General features: G+C 36.6%; 3 protein-coding genes across 4 annotated transcripts; 1 reads left to right on the plus strand and 2 right to left on the minus strand.

Moving 5' to 3' along the window:
* Positions 1-223: 223 nt before the first annotated feature.
* Positions 224-1,459, minus strand: LOC107930141 (uncharacterized). Its single transcript, XM_016861710.1, has 3 exons — positions 1,454-1,459; positions 797-1,236; positions 224-704 (listed from the first exon to the last, which is right to left on the minus strand). The coding sequence occupies exons 1-3, from the start codon at positions 1,457-1,459 to the stop codon at positions 224-226; spliced, it is 927 nt and encodes a 308-aa protein (XP_016717199.1).
* Positions 1,460-4,634: 3,175 nt separating this feature from the next.
* Positions 4,635-6,066, plus strand: LOC107930142 (uncharacterized). The gene is made up of 3 exons (XM_016861711.1): positions 4,635-5,027; positions 5,704-5,774; positions 5,916-6,066. Exons 1-3 carry the CDS (start codon positions 4,635-4,637, stop codon positions 6,064-6,066), a joined length of 615 nt encoding a protein of 204 aa, XP_016717200.1.
* A 7,010-nt stretch (positions 6,067-13,076) lies between these two features.
* LOC121228165 (vacuolar cation/proton exchanger 3) lies at positions 13,077-16,318 on the minus strand. 2 transcript variants are annotated; one of them, XM_041111398.1, is made up of 12 exons: positions 16,176-16,318; positions 15,373-15,643; positions 15,227-15,294; positions 15,121-15,149; positions 14,857-15,053; positions 14,556-14,768; positions 14,320-14,481; positions 14,066-14,182; positions 13,807-13,977; positions 13,586-13,676; positions 13,425-13,488; positions 13,077-13,317 (listed from the first exon to the last, which is right to left on the minus strand). In XM_041111398.1, exons 2-11 carry the CDS (start codon positions 15,622-15,624, stop codon positions 13,481-13,483), a joined length of 1,308 nt encoding a protein of 435 aa, XP_040967332.1. In that variant the 5' UTR covers positions 15,625-15,643; positions 16,176-16,318; the 3' UTR covers positions 13,077-13,317; positions 13,425-13,480. The 2 variants fall into 2 exon arrangements, with proteins under 2 accessions (XP_040967332.1, XP_040967331.1); XM_041111397.1 differs by having other exon boundaries at positions 13,077-13,352.
* Positions 16,319-21,225: the final 4,907 nt, after the last annotated feature.

The raw sequence follows: 21,225 nt of genomic DNA on the forward strand, positions 1-21,225 counted from the left end.
GACTATCTAAATCTTCCTCGGCCTTGTTCTTTCCTTTCCTTAACTTCTCGGCCTCTAGCTTGTGCATATCGACGTCTAACCCCAACTTCATTTTATCTTCTTCTAGCTGCTCTATCTTCTTCCCCAACTCCGAGTTTATTTTCTCAAAATCTTACTTAATGATCTCTAACTCGGATGGGATGACCTGTAAATGCTCCTCTATTGGTTGTGTGTTCCCTTGATTCTACCTAGGGATGTTGTCATTGACTCTCCTACCCCACCACCATTCATACTCGGGGGTCGTCATCGGGCCTACAGTGAATCCTTTCATTCTTTGAGTTTGGTTCCATGCATCTGATATCTCGCGAACCCTCTTTTTATAATTGTTGTCTTTATAGGGGAACTCACATTGTGCCAACCCTTCTGTCATCGGTATAAACTGCCTTGATCGATACTGCCTTAACACCATCAGTGGAGTGTATCCAATGGCTCTCCATATTCCAGCCAGAGGGACCCAGTCAAAATCACCGTACTTATATAAGATCTCGTTAGGAATCAACCACGGAGCCCTCCATTCAACGTCTTCGGTCCGTAAATTTTGGAGAATAGTTATCCACCTCTCTTCGGAGATGTCGTCCCGCCTCGATGTGGCCACTAATTCTCTTAATGGGGAATAATCCTTAGAGAATACCCGATAGGAGACCTTCTCCACCTTCCAAAAATGTCTGTGGAACCAAGCCAAAAGAAGCTATGCGCAACTAATAAATCTTCCCTCGCCCGCTCTCTGTCATGTATTCAAGGATCGAAAAGTTTCTACTGGATTGCTGGGACGGGTGTGGTACCTTTATCAAGTCGATCGAATAAATCTGAGACGGTTTCATATATGTATCCAAGTGCTTTAGGAAAGACGATCAAACCGTAGAGACTTAAGGCAAAAACAACAACCCTTTTCTTCGAATCCGAGTGTACAAGAATAAAATCCCTCAAATTCCTCCAAGGGATACATTTACTATCCTCTTTTTGCGTGATGCGGGTCGCAACCCATTGCACGCTCATCCCCGTGATATTCATTAATTTCCTCAAAAAGGGAGGGACATTAACAGGTCTTGAATAGGCCCTATCGGCCTGAATCTTTGGGCAATTAAGTAACGCCATGTATTCTTCCACCGTAGGTACTAAATCAACTCCTCTGAAAGTGAAGCAACTGTAAGCGGGGTTCCAAAATTGCGCGAGGGCCCGGAACAAGTACTTGTCCACCTTTACATCAACCAAATAGGGTAGGTCACCGTAGTTACAGTAAAGAGTTGTTTGACTTCGCCATTCCAACTATTCCATATATCCCTTAACTCTTGCAGGTCGTTTTGAGTCACACTGATACGAGTGAAATCCCACAACTCCGATTCATATCCCTCGGTCAAACTATCTCCTTTCTCCTGTTGCGTTCTCTCAGACTACACTCGGACGACCGCATTACCTCCATTCTATCAAGAAATCCTTTTTCTATGCTAAACTCTTTTAATTAGTAACCGAATGTAGATCAACACCCTTTTATGATGAAATGTCATGCGAAAATGATCAAAATACAACAAGTTAGTATTATATACAAAGAATAGAATTCAAAGCAAATAGTGAGTAAATAAGCACCTAATCAGGTAACCACTAGGGTTTGGTGTGGTTCTACCTAGGGTAGGCTCCTAGGGCTCATTACATGTAGTTTGGTTCTAAAGTAAAGGTACCTGAACCAGCAGATTCCTCGATCCTCACCCATTATAGGTTCATACAGACTGAGTTCGATTCAGGGGAATACATTTTCCTACGGCTATACGGAGGTGAAAACCCCACGAAGACCCAGGTATGGATGTATCCCGAAAGCGATCCACTATCCTATACCGAGGTGAAGACCTCACGAAGGAGTAGTTTTTCACTTCCACTTAAGAGGGTGAAATCGACCAATAATGCGATGCGATATGCAAAGATACCTCAAAGAATTAAACCACTTAAAGCAAGCATATTATGAAGAGAGACGCGAAAATAACAGACAACATGCAATGCAGTAAATTTAAGGCTCGACTCTCGAATTCCCCAGTGGAGTCGCCAAGCTGTCGAAACCATTCTTTTGAAAACGGTGATCGACTTTGTTTGAAAGTGAAAATTAAAACGGAAGTCGCCACCAATCTTTTATCAGGTGTGATCAGATCACCTTTGTTTTAATAAATCAATTTTAGTTTACTAAAACAGGGCCTTTGGTCTACAAAACTTTAGAGAATGAGTTCGGGAGTCAGTTACGTACGAGGAAGGATTAGCACCCTCGACACGCCCAAAAAATTAGTACCGAATTGATTAGTTAGTGTCTTAATGTCGAAAATTAAAAATCGGGAAGGGACTTGAAATACGATCTTTTCTATTAATACTTATTTTAAAATTCTTGAATTAGCTTAAATCGATTTGTTTAAAGATTTCCTTATCTCGAGATATCAGAGTATCACATCCCGTAAGTTAGGACACAATACCATGAATTCTCGAGCACAAAGTCGTCTTTTAATTTAAATTGGAAATCCATGCATTTCAAAACTCAAAAGGATATTTAGCTATTTAGAACCAACAAGAGAATCGAAACCCCGTAAGTTAGGGCACAATTCTTCGATGTTCCAAAATACGAAACATTGCCTTATTTATTGAAATTAGTAAAAACATGAATAAAAATCTTAAGGGCTGAGGACAGGCTAGAGGTGGTAACGGTATGGGTCGAGGTTAGAAACTATTAGGAAGAGGTGTTAGGCCGACTGAGGCGAGGCAACTTGCACTTGTCTAAGCTGCACTTCGTCGTGAAGATGGAGATGCTTCAGACGTCATCACGGGTACATTTTTAATCCTTAATGTACCTTATGTTGCACTGATAGACATAAGCTCTACACATTCCCATGTTGTATATTCTGTGTCTGAGACTTTGGGAATCCCGCATGAGAGCACTTCCAGTGAGATTTCAGTGGTGAGTCCGTTAGAGCAGTCTATTAGGGTTAGTAAATTATTTAGAGACATTTCGTTGAAAGTCCAATGGATGATATTTTTGGCTGATTTGTTGAAACTTTCGTTTGGGGAGTTCGACTTAATTCTGGGTATGGACTGGTTGGTGAAACATAGTGTAAGTCTGGTTTGTGCTGAAAAGAAGGTTGTTCTAAGAATCGTGGAGGATAATGAGATAGTCGTGATTAAAGAACGAAGAAATTATTTGTCTAATATGATATCTGCGTTAGTGGTAGAGAAGCTGGTGAGGAAAGGATGTGAGGCGTTTATGGCCTACATCAGTGTTTCTGATTCTGTAGACTCTTTGGTTAAGGACATCCGTACCATGTAAGACTTTCCAGATGTTTTTCCAGAGGAATTACCAAGATTGTCTCCGAGTCGTGAGGTAGAATTTGGTATCAAGTTGATTCCTAGTACAGCCCCGGTGTCTATCGCCCCTTATCAAATGGTACCGAAGGAGCTGGCAGAACTGAAGGCTCAAATACAGGAGCTGTTAGATCGTGGGTTTATTCATCCCAGTATGTCTCCATGGGGAGCACCTGTTCTGTTCGTAAATAAGAAGGACGATACGATGAGGATGTGTATCGATTACCGTCAGTTGAAAAAGTTAACTATTAAGAATAAATACCCACTTCCGAGGATAGATGTTTTATTCGATCAGTTCAGAGGGGTTTCTGTGTTCTCCAAGATCGATCTGCAATCAGGTTATCATCAGTTAAGGGTCAAGGAGGCCGATGTGCATAAGATGGCATTTAGGACTCGTTATGGACATTACGAGTTTCTAGTCATGCCCTTTGGGTTGACTAATGCACCAGCAGCATTTATGGATCTGATGAACTGTGTATTCCAGCCCTACTTAGATCTGTTTATTTTTGTGTTTATAGACGACATTCTGGTGTATTCTAAGACTGAGGACGAATACGATGGGTATCTCAGGGTTGTTCTGTAGATCATTCGTGAGAAATAGCTTTACCCGAAGTTCTCTAAATATGAATTTTAGCTTCAGAAGGTAACCTTTTTGAGACAGATAGTGTTTGCTGGGGGAATTCGTGTTGATCCTCGTAAGATTGAGGCGGTGTTGGATTGGAAACAGCCGAATAATGTGTCAGAGGTCTGTAATTTTTTAGGACTGGCAGGACATTACCGATGTTTCGTAGAAAGGTTCTCGTTGATCGCAGCGTCGTTTACTAAGTTATTCCGTAAGGGAGTCCCCTTTGTTTGGACTGACATACAGCAGGAGGCTCAAGACAGGTTTGATACAGCCTGAGCCTGGTAAAGACTTCGTAGTATACAGTGACGCGTCACATGTGTGTTTGGGTTACGTTTTGATGCAAGACAGTAAGGTAGTTACTTATGCATTTCGTCAGCTCAAGACTCACGAGGCTAATTATCCGACACATGATTTGGAGTTGGCTACAATTGTCTTTGCATTAAAGATTTGAAGGCATTATTTGTACGGTGAAAAGTGTACCATCTACACTAGTCACAAGAGCCTCAAGTATCTCCTCACTCATAAGAAGTTAAATCTTAGGCAGTGACAATGGGTTGAGCTGCTTAAGGATTACGATTGCAATATCGAGTACCATCCAGGTAAGGAAAATGTGGTGGCTGATGCGTTAAGCCGTAGGGCTATGACCGATTTGAAGGCGATATTCACTCGACTGAGTCTTTATGACGATGGAAGTCTCCTGGCTAAGTTGCAGGTTAGACCGACGTGGCTAGATCGGATTAAGGATAAGCAGTTAGGAGATAAGTTCCTTGAGTTGCTATTCCGTCAGGTTGAGGTTGAAACTGCTACTAATTTTAAGATCGACAGTGATGGGGTATTGTGCTTCCGAGGTAGGATCTGTGTACCTAATGATGAGGAGTTGAGACTGTTGATTCTGAGGGAGGCGCATAGTTGTCCTTACGCTATGCATCCTGGTGGAGATAAAATGTATAAGGATCTCCGAGAGTTGTACTGGTGGCCAGGGTTGAAATGTGAGGTGTTCGACTTTGTTGCTCGTTGTTTGACTTGTCAGCAGGTTAAGGCTTAGCATCAGTTACCTTCGGGTTTGTTACAGCCAATGAAGATACCGATGTGGAAATGGGAGCAAGTAACGATGGAATTCGTTAGTGGGTTACCTCTAACACCCACTAAGAAGGATTCTGATTGGGTCGTCGTGGATCGATTAACCAAGTCGGCACATTTCATTTTGGTGAAGACAAACTTCTTCATACAAAAGCTAGCTAAGCTCTACTTTTTCGAGATAGTGAAGTTGCATGGGGTTCTTGTTTTGATTATCTCCGACAGGGATCCTTGTTTTACGTCTCAATTTTGGCAGAAACTTAATGAGGATTTGGGTTCTTGTCTTGACTTCAGTACTGCTTTCATCTGCAGACAGATGGTCAGTCAGAGAGGGTGATTCAGATACTGAAGGATATGTTGAGGGGTTGTGTTATGGATTTCCAAGGTAGTTGGGAGGAGTACTTGCCTTTGGCAGAGTTTGCTTACAATAATAGCCATCAGTATAGTATACAAATGGCACCGTATGAGGCACTTTATGGTCGTATGTGTCGCACTCCTTTATGCTGAACTGAGTTGGGTGAGCAATGTGTTTTGGGTTCGGAGTTGGTTTCAGAGACTGAGGATAAGGTCCGCTTGATTCGAAATCGATTGAAAGCGACTTCTGATATACAAAAGTCTATGTTGATTTGAAGAGGAAATATATCGAGTATTCTGTAAGGGACTTGGTTTTCCTTAATGTCTTGCCATGGAAGAAGGTTCTGAGGTTCGGTCGCAAGGGCAAGTTAAGCCCTAGGTTCATTAGACCATACCGGATCTTGAAGCGAGTAAGGTCGGTCGCGTATCAGTTGGAGCTTCCTCTAGAGTTGGATCGTATACATGATGTATTCTATGTCTCAATGTTAAGACCTTACCGCTCTGATCCCACGCATGTTGTGCCTGTAGAGAAGATTGAGGTTAGACCAGATCTGACGTTTGAGAATGAGCTAGTTCAGATTTTAGATCACGACACTAAGGTTCTGCAAAGGAAATCCATCCCTTTAGTGAAGGTGCTGTAGCGGCATCATAGTAATGAAGAGGTCACTTGGTAGCCGGAGGATTCGATGCGGCAACAGTATCCTCACCTTTTCTGATCAGGTAAAAATTCAAGGATAAATTTTCTTTAATGGGGTAAGTTAAAATTTCGTAATTATGGCTTTTGAAATATTTGCTGTATTTCTACCCTATTTTTGACATAAATATATGCCTGCTTATGTGATTAAGTGCTTTGGGGTGTGTTGGAGAGGTCCCAAGTTCAAGTCTAGGCTTGGGCTAAATTTTGGTTCTTATATGAGTAAAGCCTGGCTTTTGGAATAGACTTATAAGAATTTATTTATAAGAATATGACAGAATGAGCTCGCTGGTCTGGTGGCTAAGTGGTGTGTTGGTATGATGGGGTCTGGGGTTTGATTCTCTGCGTGGGAAAAAGGAGGAGTATTTTGCTGCAAATTTTGGTTAGGAGTTTGAGTTTTAGTAAACTGCTGGGTAGAGGAGTAGTAGTAGATTTCAGGGTTATCTGGTTAGTTTCTGACTCTTTCCAAAATCCTCTCCTGTCGAAATTCTCTGCAACTCCCCTCTCCACCTTTCTCTTTGTTTTCTTTTTACCGAAAATCCCCCTCTTGTGCTGTCGAAATTTTATTTACATTATTTCCTCTCTATTTTCCCTCTTTTCGATAGTTTTGTTTTTGTCTTTAGAGATGCGCTTTCGGTAGGTGTGGAGATGCGTTCTGTTTTGTTCTAATAAATGTTGGGTTATTAAGAGATTATTTTTTGTTTAGGAGACAATCAGGGTTCTATGGATCATTAATTGACATTCTAAACAAGGAGAAATCATCATTTTTCATTTAAGGTAAAGTTGTCATTAACTTTTGAGATTTTTCTGTTTCTTAGTAACTCGGATTAAGTGATTAAAATGGTGAAATCCTGTTTAATAATAGGTTCTAGAGTGCTCGGGGTTGCATTAGCTTCGGATTGATACCAGGTGTGTACTCCGTTTACGTAGAAAATGAGTTTCGATGAAAGTCGAAAAGCTATCTGTCAATACCACACGGACGTGTAGACTGCCCGTGTGGTAGTCTGTGTTGTGATACACGGGCATGTGACTGACGAGCCAGGTCGTGCGCGCGCCACACAGGTGCGACGAACACGATCGTGTGAGGCTGGCGAGGCCATGTGCCAGGCACAGGCTTGACCAATTGGGCCATGTAGGCCACACGGACGTGTGAGGGCCACACGAGTAAACCATATGGGCGTGTGGGATTTTGGGCTAGGCTGTGTGATCCACACGGGTAAGGCCAATTTGGGCCGTGTGGGCCAACACTGGTAGGACGCACAGGCGTGTGAGCCCAAATTGTTTGAAATGTTTTGTAAGGTTGCACGAGTCACCTAAGTCGACTGTGACCGGACTGTTGGGTTGGTAAGCGTTACTTAGACCCCACACTCTAATTTGTTATTGGATTGTATGCAAAAGCATGTTAATTTTAGCATGGGTATCTGTCTGATTTTGTATATCTGTTCTGACTTGATGATGGTATGATCTGGTAGCTACATATAAGCATGCCATATTATTTATGTTGCATTGCATTGTGTTGGGATTGTTGTGAAGAGAAGGAAAACTGAATGGCTATTAGCTTGTTATTTGGCAGCTATGCTGTATGTATCTGATTTACGTCTTTTTATGGTACCATTTGGTGTGTAAGGTTAGATGAGTCGATTTTATCCCCATACTTGGTGTGTAGGGCTGGGTGGGTCGATTCTATCCCCACATGGTGTGTTGAGTTGGACAGAGATGGTGTGCAGGGTTGGTAGGCATGTTTCTCTGATAATCTGATCTGTTGAGCATGCGATGTTTGTGTAGGCTAAAGCCCGATTGTTCTGATTTTGTATCTGAGTGGGCTAGGGTCCACACTGATTCTGAAAATGGCTAAGGCTGAATTATCTGTATTCTGTTACCTATTTGTATGCATGCTGTCTGTGAGGATGTGCACACTGAGTTTGTGAAAACTCACCCCTTTGTTTATTTTATCTGTCAGGTAATCCCCAACAGTAGACGGATTGGTGCAACGGAGGGCTAGACGATGACCACCGCTAGTCATATGTTGTTTTATGAGTTATATTCGATTTTATTTGCTTTCATTTAGTTTTTATTTTCGAGACTATTTATGTATTTAGGCTCGAACTATTTTGGGTTTATTTTGGGATTTTAAATTATTAATTTTATTGATTTATAAACGGTGACACCACAAATACATTTTGAAAGCTTAACTTAAGGTTTCATATAAATGAATGATGTCATAACTTCCGCGATAAAGAAATGTCTTCAAGTAACAACTTGAATAGTGATTTCACGACTTAAGTAGAGATATTAAACAGAACGAATTTAAACTTGCTAAGGTTTTCTAAAAACACTCTTATGTGATGCCGCTGAATTTAGCCATAACGTTTAGGCCAGGTTTGGGGTGTTACATAAAGATTATGATTACATGATGGAATATCATCCACGTAAGGCTAATGTGGTAGCTGATACCCTTATCCGTAGAGCAATGACGGACCTGAGAGCAATGTTAGCTTATCTGGGTTTGATGGAAGACGAAGGATTGTTAGTTGAATTACAAGTAAATACGATTTAGGTGGAATAGATTCGAGCTAAACAATTGAACGACGAGTCGTTAGTCTAGCGTATGCAACATATTGACTCGAATGAGAATTTTGATTTTAGCTTGAACAACGACAATGTGTTATGCTTTAAAGGCCAAATTTGTGTACCAAATGACAAAGAATTAAGGTATTCGATCATTCAGGAGGCACATAATAGTTCCTATGCTATGCATCTTAGTGAGAACAAGATGTACTAGGATCTCAGAGAGCTTTATTGGTGGCCCGGACTGAAACAGAAGGTGGTCACCTTGGTATCCCACTGTCTGACGTGTCAGAAGATTAAGGTTGAACATTAGTTGCCCTTTGGACTGCTTCAACCAGTTAAGATTCCACAGTGGAAATGTGAATGGGTAACAATGGATTTTGTTTTGGGGTTGCCTTTAACTTCAATTAAGAAATATTCAGTTTGGGTCATCGTTGATCAGTTGACCAAGTCAGCCCATTTCATTCCTATTCGAACAGATTACTCCTTACAGAAGTTAGTTAAATTGTATATCGCTGAAATTGTGAGACTCTACAAAATTTTTGTCTCGATTGTTTTTTATAAAGAAGCACAATTTACGTCTTGATTCTGGTAGAAACTCCATGAGGCTTTAGGCATCCGACTTAATTTCAGTACTGCGTATCACCTTCAGACTGATGGACAGTCAGAGCGAGTCATTCAGATCTTAGAAGATATGCTTCGGGGTTGTGTGATAAACTTCAGTGGTAGTTGAGAGAAGTACTTACTATTGGCAGAGTTTGTATACAACAATAGCTTTCAGTCTAGTATCCAGATGGCACCCTATGAGGCACTATATGTTCATAAGTGCCGTACTCCGTTATGTTGGACAAAACTAAGTGATCGCCGGATAGTGGGTCTTGAGTTGGTTTCTGAAACTAAGAACATTGTGAAAGTAATTCGGAACCGACTAAAAGCCACATCGGATCGGCAAAAGTCTTATGTTAATTTAAAAAGGAAAGATATTGAATTTTCTGTTGGTGATCAAGTCTTCTTGAGAGTATCATTGTGGAAAAAGTTCATCCAATTTGAACGCAAGAGCAAGCTAAGCTTGAGATTCATTGGACCTTACTGTATCTTAAAGAGGGTCGGACTCGTTGCTTACTAGTTGGAATTACCTTCGGAGCTAGATCGAATTCATGATATGTTTCATGTTTCGATGCTAAGACGGTATCATTCGGATCCGTCACATATTGTTACGATCGAAGAGATCGAGTTATAACGGACTTAACATTCGAAGAGGAACCTGTCCGGATTTTGGAGCATGATGTTAAAGTGATGAGGAAGAAAATTGTCCCTTTAGTAAAGGTTCTGTGGAGGAACCGCGGTACTAAGGAAGCCACATGGGAACCTGAAGAAGCAATCTGAAGTCTGTATCCGTATTTGTTTAAAACAGGTAAAATTTTGAGGCCGAAATTTCTACTAGGGAGAGAGTTGTAACGCCCCAAAATTTTAAGAATTTAATTGTGAGAATCTGAAGTAATTAGATTTCTGTATCTGTGGTTCTGTGCTCTACTTTTGTATTTAAGGTTTGAAGTTCGAGTTGTACTGTTAAAAAGTTTTGTGATAGTTTTTAAAACAACCTTCATCCGTGCGTTTCGTAGTTAAGTTCAATTCTAGGTAAATTAATGACAAGAATGAGCCTGCTGGTTCACTGGTTAAGCATCTGTCTGTATTCTGTTTGGTTTCGAGTTCGAATCCTGCCGTACACAATAGGAAATCTATTTTTTGCAAATGCCGGAAAGGGTAGTGGTTAATTTAAAACATTCTAAGGAAATGTTATCATTATTTTTCTTTTCTAAACTTTTAAGTTCTTTGTTTTTGGTTGTTCTGTCTTCTTTTTACTTTTTTCTTTTCTACGGTTGATTTTCGTGAATTGGGGAGTCTTGTTGCCTATATATTGTGTAAGTTCAATTGTAATTCTCTTTCGTTTACGATTTCCGTTGTGTTAACACTTTTCTATCAAAATGGGATTTTGCTCGTTTATTTAACGTTCTATTAAACACTCAATTGGTTACTTTTTTTAAGCAAGGATATTGCAAGAGACGTTAATCCATCGTGTTAGTCTGATTTCTCCTGTTTCATGCGAAGTGAGTGTACGAATTGAGTTGGAATTGCGTCGAATCTTTCGACATAGTCTTAGCGATGGGTTGATTTTGCTAAAATATTAAAATTGATGGTGTGATTGGTTGTTGAATGATTAATTAGGTTCCGGATAGTTTCTGTGTTGTTTCCCCGTCAAAACAAAACCGGGTGCGTAAAGAAACCCTTAATTTTGCAAGTTTTGGTCGCTGAAAATAGTGGCTGTCGACGCCACACGACCAGGCACACGGGCGTGTGCCCAAGCCGTGTAACTCATTGTTCATCGATTTGGAGCCACACAGGCAAGGCACACGGGCGTGTATCTAAGCCGTGTGTGCTATGCTAGTGCAGGGTTCACATGGGCATGGGACACGGGCATGTGTCCAGGCCATGTGAGTCACATGGACAAGGACATGGCTGTGTTTCCAAGCCGTGCAACTCTCTGTTTACATGTTAGAACCATACGAGCAGAGGGCATGGACATGTGCCTAGGTCGTGTGGCGTTATAAAAGGGGATCGAAACCTGTTTTTGAGGCTGTAAATGTTGTTTATGATTGATAATGATTTCCCATTGTATGGATAATCTGAATTTGATTAAATGTGAACTCTCTGATAGTCTGTACAAACGTATGAATATTATAATTGTAAGTGCATTGTGGGTAATTGTACTCTATATTTGTATGGGTTGGGATGTTATGAAGAAGGAAGTAATCTAATTTGAATCAGTGGTTAAGCCATTGTGTGAATAGTTTTGATTCTGGCGCTTGACACATTACGATCTAGCAGTTAAGCTGTGTTACTGTAAATGTGTCAAATAGACACTTGTGGTGTATTGGGTTGGATGGGCATTGAATGTCCTTAACGGTGTGTTGGGATGGTTGGAGATGGTGTGTGGCGGATGGGGTTTAGAAATATCTGCATCTGAATCTAATCTGCAATATATATATATATATGAAATTCATATATATAAATATATGTTTATAACTGATCTGTTCTGAATCTGAACTGTAAATAGTTTTGTACCGAACCGAATTTCTAAATTTGAAACTACTTTATTAATGAACACTAATTGAATAAATTGAACCTTCTTTTACGCACTGAGTTTACAACTCATTTTGTTGTTGATTGGATTTCAAGTGATCCCCAATCTTAAGTGGGTCAACGCAACGGATGCTCGGACAAACATAAACCTTGCTTTAAGTAGTATATTAAGATTTTGGAAAAACTATCATAATGTGGATTTGAGAGATCATATACATAATTAGTTTTATGATGAATGAGTTATGAAGCATGGTTTAACTTTATTGTGTAGCTATGTGACAATTGATAATTGATGAGGTAATTCCTTAAATTTAGCTTGGACGTCCAGGTCGGGTTTACGGTGTTACAAACTAGCCATATTATTTTGCGATAATAAAGTTGCGATTCAAATGGCGTATAATCCCATATTTCATGAAAGAACAAAGCATATAGAGATTGATTGCCATTTTGTAAGAGAAAAAATCTATCAGGGATTACTTCAAACCGTGCATATCTTGAGAAAAGAGCAGGTTGTGAATGTATTAACAAAAGGACTTGGTATTCAACAACATGAGCTTTCGATAAACAAATTGGGAATGAGAGACTTATTTCATCTACCAACTTGAGGGGAGTACAAAAATTATTGATTATAAATATAGGTAGTTAGCACAGGTGGTTAGTTAGCTTTAAAGTGGTTAATTAATTTGAGTTTCACCGGTAATAGATTGTATATAAACTAGAGATTGTAACTTTATTTGAGTGAATGAAGATATTATGCATTTCAACAATGTAGATACTAGATACATGCCTACTACCAATTTTGGGCAAATAATTGACATTTCGGACAATAATTAACACTAATGAAACAAAATTCTAAGATAAAGCTAAATAAGTTACGATTCATGTTAATTGCAGGAATGTTATCCATGTATTGATTTTCAGTGTAGGGTTAATATATTGTTTAATATTAGAAATTGCTTTAATGGTTAATTTTGCATTTAAAGGTTTGTTTTTGTCTAATTTGATATCTTAATTTAATTTTAATGTTTTTTTTATAATTGAGTTTTTTTTTGTCTTAATTAAGTACCTAAGTTCTTTTTATTAGAGTACATGTGATAAAATTCATTGGATTATTTAGTCTAGATATCAAATTAAACATGAAAATCAATCTCAAATACTAAAATAGAAAAAAAAAACAGTTTGGGTTTGTAATTTTATTATGCTCTATTTGTATCACTCAAAATTTGTCACTTGAGATTTTAGCATTGATTTTAAACCAAATAAAAACGATTTCCTTTATTTTGATAACTGCAACATTACAAAGAGAAACAGAAGAGTGTGGTGTATAAGAACTGTAGCTTGCATTCATCAAGCTTTTCAATGGTATACCAATCTAAACCTTTATACAACATATACATAATCCATTTTAACTCTGAAATGTCAGCTTCCGGGCAGGCTCAGATCATAATATAAAGAATAACGAATGTATATGATGACATCCCTGTTGAAACTTTCACCCAATATTTCATAATATTTCAGCAAACCCTGTATTCATTTAGTTCCATAATATTTGAATCAATTTGTGAAAAGAAAAAGCTATCTATTAAATTTACTTACTTTCTCAAGCTCTGAATATTGGATTAATGGGTATATTAGTTGCTGGCTTTGTGATGTCAAGTTGCTGTGAGATGAAACATGGGAAAAACCCAATAATAAATAGTTAAAAAGAAAGTTTTAAAGTGATGAATATATGTATATATAAGGGGATTTATTCTTACTTAGAGGTGTTTTGGATACAAAAAAGCAAGCTCCAATAACACTGTAGAGCAGTATAAGAATCAGTCCTTTGAGGTAGTGAGAATTACCATCCTACAAGATTTTAGCTCAAACTTGGTCAAATAATGAACCCAATATATGTATATATTATTATTATTATTATTATTATTATTATAAATGATTCTCTTTTAATGATTGAAATGAAGATGGTGTTAATAATTACTTGTAAAGTGAAGGCAACAGCAACAATTGACAGGGCGAGACAGCCAGTTTCAAGGAGATTGAAGTTAAGATCCATGTCAATACCCATAATCCAAGCTGCAATCACGCAGAGTGGTACTGCAAACATGGAAATCTGAGTTGCAGATCCTAATGCAACACCTAGAGAAATATCCTGCATTTCCCAAATCTCTGTCAACATATTGTTCGGTTTACATCGATAACAGCCTAAAAACTAATGGGAAAGAATTATTAACACTTACCAGTTTGTCTTTAAAAGCAAAAACGATGGCTCCTGCATGTTCTGCTGCATTTCCAACAATGGGTAGCAAAATCATACTGTTAAAGCTAACAGAGATTCCCCATGAATACGAGGCATCCTGAAATTAGTCAATACCAGACTTTGATCAAAGAGAATTTGGAAAAAAAAAAAGTAGATGGAACCCTCTTTTATCCTTTGGATATTGGGCACAAAGGGTTGATTTGTAAGAGAAACTATTGTTAGAACAATAATTACCTCAATTGTTTCTACAAGATATTCAGATAGCAGAGAGATGAGAGAAGTGAGTCCAACTAGCCATACAAATGCACTCCAAAATCCAATAACTGCTTCTTCTTCTTCCTCCTTTCCTTCTCCTCCTCCTTGTTCCAATGCTCCATCTTCTTCATCTTTTGGTTCCTGTTCAATGGACTTATCAGCTTAGCTTTCGGGCTTTCAGCTTTCCATTACCTATGAAACATTGATTGAACTACCTCTTGAGCTTCAAAGAATTGACTGTGTGTGAATAGTTGGAAGACCAGGTATGTAATGTAAGCAATCAACATAACAACGCTGCTGGCTCTCGACAACTGCAGTATTGGGTCGGCTGTGTCAGCGGCGGATGCCCCACTCATTCGGAACAACAATGGCAGCGAATGGCACAGTAATGCAAGCAGCAGTAGGATACAGTTCACTTCGGCTTGTCTCTGTCCAATCCGACACCCAAATTAGATTGCTGGTTAATTTTTAAACGAAGTGAAGATTTCTCTATGTCTGATATTGGATGTAGCTTACTCTGTTGAATTTTTGTCCCTTTCTGAGGTGAGCAATACCGCCACAAAAGAGAGAGGTCCCAAGAACCAAAAGCAAGTTTGATAGGACTGAACCCAGCAGGGAATACTTTACCATATCTATTTTATTTTGCCTTAGTGCAAAAATGGCTATGATCAGCTCAGTAGCATTGCCACAGGTTGCATTCACCAACCCTCCCACTGTAATATCAAAACACATTAATACATGGAAGAAAAGAAACTAAACAAATATAGTCTTATTAGTCACCTGTTGGGCCGATGTAATAAGCAATTTGCCTGCAATATGCAGAACATGAATAAATTATTTTTCAAAATCATATATATATGATAAGGATGAAGCACATCTGGCTTACTCGGTGAGGAAGCTGATTCGTTCAGCCAATGCTGAAACTCCGAGTAAACTTAATGCAAAAACCCAAGGCTGTTAAGAGGAAAATAATTATAAATATTAACAAATAAAACGAAGAGAAAATCAAAGAAAAGAAAAACATGAACTTACTCTTCCAAAGCCATAGAAGTGAGCAACAAAGGCGAGTGGAATAACAGGAAAGATAACAGAGAGTTTAGTCCCTAGAACGACCTCATGAAGATTGGCGAGGAAGTGCCTAAGCATTGGACATCGGACCCTGGAACCAAGCGGCAGGTCCGACTTTGTCCGCAACAACGACGACGACATGTTAATCTTGCCATGGCGGACCGAACCCTTCGAATCTACATTCTCCAATACCCATGGCTCTTGCAACGATCCCATCTTTCTTTCCCACAAAAACCTAAATATTTTGCACGTAAACCCAAAGCACCGCATTAAACATGCAACAAAAACTGAACTCTACACTTCAAATATTTCAATTTTATTTAATTTTAAGGTAAAACATACCAAGCAATATATTAAAGCAAAAAAAACAGCAATCAAAGGGAAGAACAACAAAATTCGAGCCACTAAGCTCATCTCATACGATTCTACTGTCCTATCTCTTCCCTACTATGATTAGAAGTAATAATCGACGAAAGTTCAGGTATTGTAAGGCTAACAGAATCAAAATCCCATCGCATGTAGTGAGCCTCCTTATTTACAATATAAATAAAAATAATTTAGTATCATGCATCTTAAAATTACTATAATAAATTTATTTTAAATATAAAAATTATTTAATTTAATTACTACTTACTAAATTGAATAAATTAGTTATATAGAAATGAAAATAGATTCGTATACAAACTAATTTTATTTCCTTTTCATTTCCTTTTTAAATCAAGCAAAAAAAAAAAAAAGAGACAAAATCAGAAATTAAAAAGACTTACTTTTATATGTAGTTCCAGTGCCGCCGCCAACTTCCCAGAATCTGACGCCAAAAAGGAAAAAAAAAACTCACTAATTTCTCTTCAGCTCATCTCCCATGTTATTATAAAAAAAAAACTAAACGAATTTAAATATAAAATTTATTCCACAACTTAACCGAAAATTTAATCCCTAACATAACTTCCCCTTCTCTTAATTAGAAAAAAAAAGGAAAAAAAAGGAAAACAGTTTTTTCCTATTTCTTTAAAAGTCAAATAAATTACTTTCATACATTAATTTATCTTCTGTTATTTGTTGTTATAAACCAATAATAATCCAACAAACTATCTAAAAACAAATATTTCTTAACCCAATAGTTTATTAGAAAATCCTATGTCATCTCCCTGCCTCCTCTAAAGTAGGTTTCCTTTTAGAAATAAAATAGCTAATATGGGATTTGGTTAATATGTTTTTTTAAGGGAATTTCGTTAATATGTTATTGGTTTACGGTTTAATGTAGAATTTAATTATCTAAGTATACCATTTTTTTTCACTTTGGTCCAAGTTTTTTTTGTCCACTTCCGTTCTTAATGTTATTAGATGTTCTCAATTTAATCTTTTGGACGTTAAAATTAACGGTTGGGATATTCAACCAATCTTATGTTGTCACATGTTATACAATGATATCATCATTTGAAAAACTTTAAAAAATATTTAAAAAATAAAAAAAATAACAGTTCCAAAAAATTATTTAAAATTACAAAAAAATAATTAAAATTAAAATTTTAAAAATATAATTTTTTTAAAAAAACTATTAGAGCTTTTAATATTTTTAAAGTTTTATAAATCACATCTACTAGAGCATGAACATGGGATCTTTATCTATTAAAAGGATATCACATACGATAATTGTTTTATAATTCAATCAATCAGAATTTATAATTGGTAGATCTTTTTAGGTAATAAACTTGTATAAGTTTTTTAAAATTATTTAAATAATAAAAATAATATTATTTATTATTTAATTGAAATAACATTATTTTTTATTATTTAAATAATTTGAAAAAAAGCCGTTATCTAGATTTATCAACTAAAAACGTTATTTCAAGAAACAACGGTCTCATGTTGGAGCTATAGTAAATATGATTTATAAATTTTTAAAATATTAAAATTTCTAATATATTTTTTAATTTTTTACTAAATTTTAGTAATTATTTTTATATTTTATAATTTTCTATTTTTTTAAATAATTTTAATATTTTTTGTATTTTTTTCAATTTTAAAGATTTTTAAGTATTTTTCGAATGATGACATCACATGACATTATTGTATGATACATGACAACATATGACTGGCTGGATATCTCAACCGGTTTCTTTAATGTCCAAAGAATTGAACTGAGAATGTTTAATAACATTAGGGACTAAATTAAAAATGTCCGGTAACGTTAGAGACTGAAGTGGGTAAAAAAGTTTTAAGGACCAAAGTGAGAAAAGAGCTATACTTCAAGGACTTCCATCACTCTCTACTCCTGTTCAAGAAAATCTATGTACCTATATGCGTAATGTTGAGTATTACTCCTATTTTAGTCAAATTTAAGAAATACTCCTTTTTATTTATTTCAATCAAACTCTAATTAGTCTAGATTATTTTATTATTATTTGACCTATGAATTTAGCCTATAAATAGACTCTTTTACAACCTTAAAAAATACACCGATTAGAGATTAGAGAATTTTGTGTTTATGTTTTGAGAGTTCTTTGTTTTTGGAGTTTAGTCTTTATCTCCATCTTTTGTACTCTTCATTTTTTTGCCATTATAGTAAAATTATTTTTGCCCGTGGTTTTTTATCCTCTTTGAAGGGGTTTTTTCCACGTTAAATTTGTGTGTTCAATTGCTCAATTTATTCCGCTATTTTTTTACTTGTTGCTTAATCGGGTCGATCCCAACAAGTGGTATTAGAGCTAGTTCAATTTTCATAGATCAGTCCATTCAAAGATGGCAGCAACAAGGTTTAAAATTAAGAAGTTCGATGGTGAGACAAATTTTAATTTGTGGCAAGTTCGGATGATGGCAATTCTAGTTCAAACCGGCTTGAAGAAGGTTGTTACCGGGAAAAAGCCTGAAAATCTAAATCAAACTAAATGGGAAGAGCTTGATGAAAAGGCCTTGTCTGCAATCCAATTGTGCCTCGCGAATACAGTATTGCAAGAAGTATTGATAGAGAAAATCTCATCCGCCTTGTGGAAAAGGTTAGAAACTCTTTATGCGACTAAGTCTCTGGCTAATCGTTTAGTGTTGAAACAACATCTATTTACGTTTCGCATGAACGAATGTGAGCTTCTTAGAGATCACATCAGTCAATTCATTACTCTTTTAAATGATTTAAAGAATGTTAAGGTTCATATTGACAATGAAGATCAAGCTATGCTATTATTGTGCTTTTTACCCCATTCATATAAGTTATTGCCGAGTTAATTTTGATTTGGCAGTATACAAGTTGAAGGCTAGAAGTCTTCCAGTTTCTAAGCACAGATTCGACTCAGTTAATTCCTTGCATAGTTCAAGATAGGCTCGTGGAGAGCTTTGGCAAAGATAGCGTTGTGGAAATATGAGTCAAGGTGGAAATTTGTTGAGTATGACTCCTATTTCAATCAAATTTGAGAAATAATCTTTCAGTTAAACTTTGTTTATTTGTTTCAATCAAACTCTGATTAGTCTAGATTATTTTATTATTATTTGACCTATGAATTTAGCCTATAAATAAGCTCTTTTACAACCTTAGAAAATACACCCATTAGAGATTAGAACTCATAACATATTTAGAGAATTTTGCGTTTACATTTTGATAGTTCTTTGTTTTCGAGTTTTTGGGGTTTAGTTTTTATCTCCATATTTTGTACTCTTTGTTCTTTTTCCATTATAATAAAATTATATTTTCCCGTGATTTTTTATCCTCTTTGGAGGGTTTTTTCCACGTTAAATTTGTATGTTCAATTTCTCAATTTATTTCGCTATTTTTTTACTTGTTGTTTAATCGGGTCGATCCCAACATTCAAGATGATTGATCCGAAGGTGTGAGAATAACTAGGTTCAACTGGCACAAATAGTTCCAACAAATTCACAAGCTACTCAGGTCTCCACCATTCCAACATTAACTCAGGTGCATCAGACTTCAGTTGCAACATCTGAAACTGTGATGGATGCGAAATAATTAATCGAATTGTCGTTTCAAAATCTGGTAAGTATCATAGTCAAAGAGCTTGGAAAGTTAGATTAAAATCCTTTGTTTTAGTTCTACCATTGCTAGATGAGAAGGAAGTGAAGGGAATTTTTGAGGGTTTAAAAGAGTTAAAGTTGAAGCCCTTGAAGGTTTGGTTTACTTGGGTGCTTGGGAATTACTCATTTCAAAAGAATGAGAAGAATAACAATGGGTTTTGAAGAAATGAGATTTTAAAGATTGAACCAAAAGGAGAAAATATGAGATTTTGACAAATTGGGATTTTAATGAGGTTGTATATAAGGTAGTTAGTACTGTGTCGATGGATGTATCATTTTTTACTAGTACTGATACATATTGGTATCGATATTCTTCGGTGTATCATTTTGAATTTGTAACACCCCAGATCTAGTGGGTCCAAAGTTTCAGCATATAGTAGTAAATAGTCTGTTTAGTGTAGTGTTATTCACCCAAAAGATTGTTTTGGTGTATAGTAACCTCCATAAGAGTAAGTAAGAATTTGATTTTTCGATATTCTGTCATATATTAAGAAGAAGTAAAGATTAAGAGAGTAAGTAAGAGTTTGACTGATATTCTGTCATATATTAAGGAGAAGTTTTTGTTAAGGGATTAACGTTAAGTATAGAAGAAGTATTTACCAAAAGTATAGTATGCTTGATTTGTATGGAATACTATGCTAGTTAGATTTTAAGTAACATGGTTAGAAATTAACTAAATAGCCAAACTGGATAATTATGATTGTAATGCATTTATTAATATATCTATCGAAAACTCCAAGCTATTAGGAAGGCAAGCTCTGAAACTTATGACACTTCTCAAATTTTAATATGCAAATTGAGTTATATTTATATGTGAGAAATAAGTTCTAAAAGGGTTCTTCCTTTCTCTTCCTTAAATGGTATTTACTGATACATTTCTTAAGTCTAGATGTATCTCTTTATCGATAATATAGAAGCTATAGTTATGTTATGATCAATGGTTATTCCATTCAAGGGTAAGTATTACTATTCTGCATGTTAAATTCTGAAAGAGTAAATTTGTAAAAAGTGTATGAATAGTAAGATGTAAGTATAAGGTTTTGCATGGGAGTTGTCAGTGTTCGAATTGATGGTAAATAGTATACAAATAAGTCTTAATGATGTTCTTATGTTCTAAAAGTAGTGGTTACTGTTGGCTCGAGATGGATATCCGAATCTGGACTTTTGAACTGTTGTTAGTGAGAATCAGGTGAGTCTTTACTTTGACTCTAGCATGTATACTATTCGGACTGAAGTATATTTATATAAAAGTGATCAAACTGAAAACTGAAAATCATGGATAGTATAGTATGAATATGTTACTTATACAACTTTAGGAATAAGGATATGATTAGATTAAGAGATAAGTCAGTTTGCTTGAAATTAAGTTCTTTGGAATGTATGAAGAATGTTAAGAAATTATGAAATCTTGGGTTTGGGATATGTTTAGTTCGTAGAGGTGGTAAATTGAGTCGAGTCACTGCAGTGGTAAATAAGGAAGTCTGTCGGGAATGTAAACATGAACTTTGATATGAAACTCTGAAGGAAAAAGTCCATGGCCATGACATATTCTAAAAAAGAACTGTTGAAGACATTTTATATAATGGGGTTCTCTACGTGTCCTAGGGTGATGATGGGCAAACCTCACTCAATATGAGTTTAGGAAAATCCATATCACAAACACTGCAACTTTGGGATGCCTATATGGCATTCTGACAACCTCTGTAGTGAACTCTGAATAAATCACCTTTGTGGCATACTCTGTATATATAGCCTTTGTGGCGTACATACTATGGTTCACCTTTGTGACATATT

The sequence above is a fragment of the Gossypium hirsutum genome, chromosome A04, assembly GCF_007990345.1.
Source record: "Gossypium hirsutum isolate 1008001.06 chromosome A04, Gossypium_hirsutum_v2.1, whole genome shotgun sequence".
Classification (NCBI taxonomy): Eukaryota; Viridiplantae; Streptophyta; class Magnoliopsida; order Malvales; family Malvaceae; genus Gossypium; species Gossypium hirsutum.

Coding starts and splice junctions, on each gene's coding strand:
- LOC107930142 (XM_016861711.1), top strand. CDS start 4,635: ATGACCGATTTGAAGGCGATATTCACTCGACTGAGTCTTTATGACGAT. Junction 5,028..5,703: donor GTTGTTTGACTTGTCAGCAG/GTTAAGGCTTAG, acceptor GTTGATTTGAAG/AGGAAATATATCGAGTATTC. Junction 5,775..5,915: donor CCATGGAAGAAGGTTCTGAG/GTTCGGTCGCAA, acceptor CTCAATGTTAAG/ACCTTACCGCTCTGATCCCA.
- LOC121228165 (XM_041111398.1), bottom strand. CDS start 15,624: ATGGGATCGTTGCAAGAGCCATGGGTATTGGAGAATGTAGATTCGAAG. Junction 15,295..15,372: donor ACTTCTATGGCTTTGGAAGA/GTAAGTTCATGT, acceptor TCCTCTTAACAG/CCTTGGGTTTTTGCATTAAG. Junction 13,677..13,806: donor CTGTTGCCTTCACTTTACAA/GTAATTATTAAC, acceptor AAAATCTTGTAG/GATGGTAATTCTCACTACCT.
- LOC107930141 (XM_016861710.1), bottom strand. Junction 705..796: donor ACACCCGTCCCAGCAATCCA/GTAGAAACTTTT, acceptor TTGGTTCCACAG/ACATTTTTGGAAGGTGGAGA.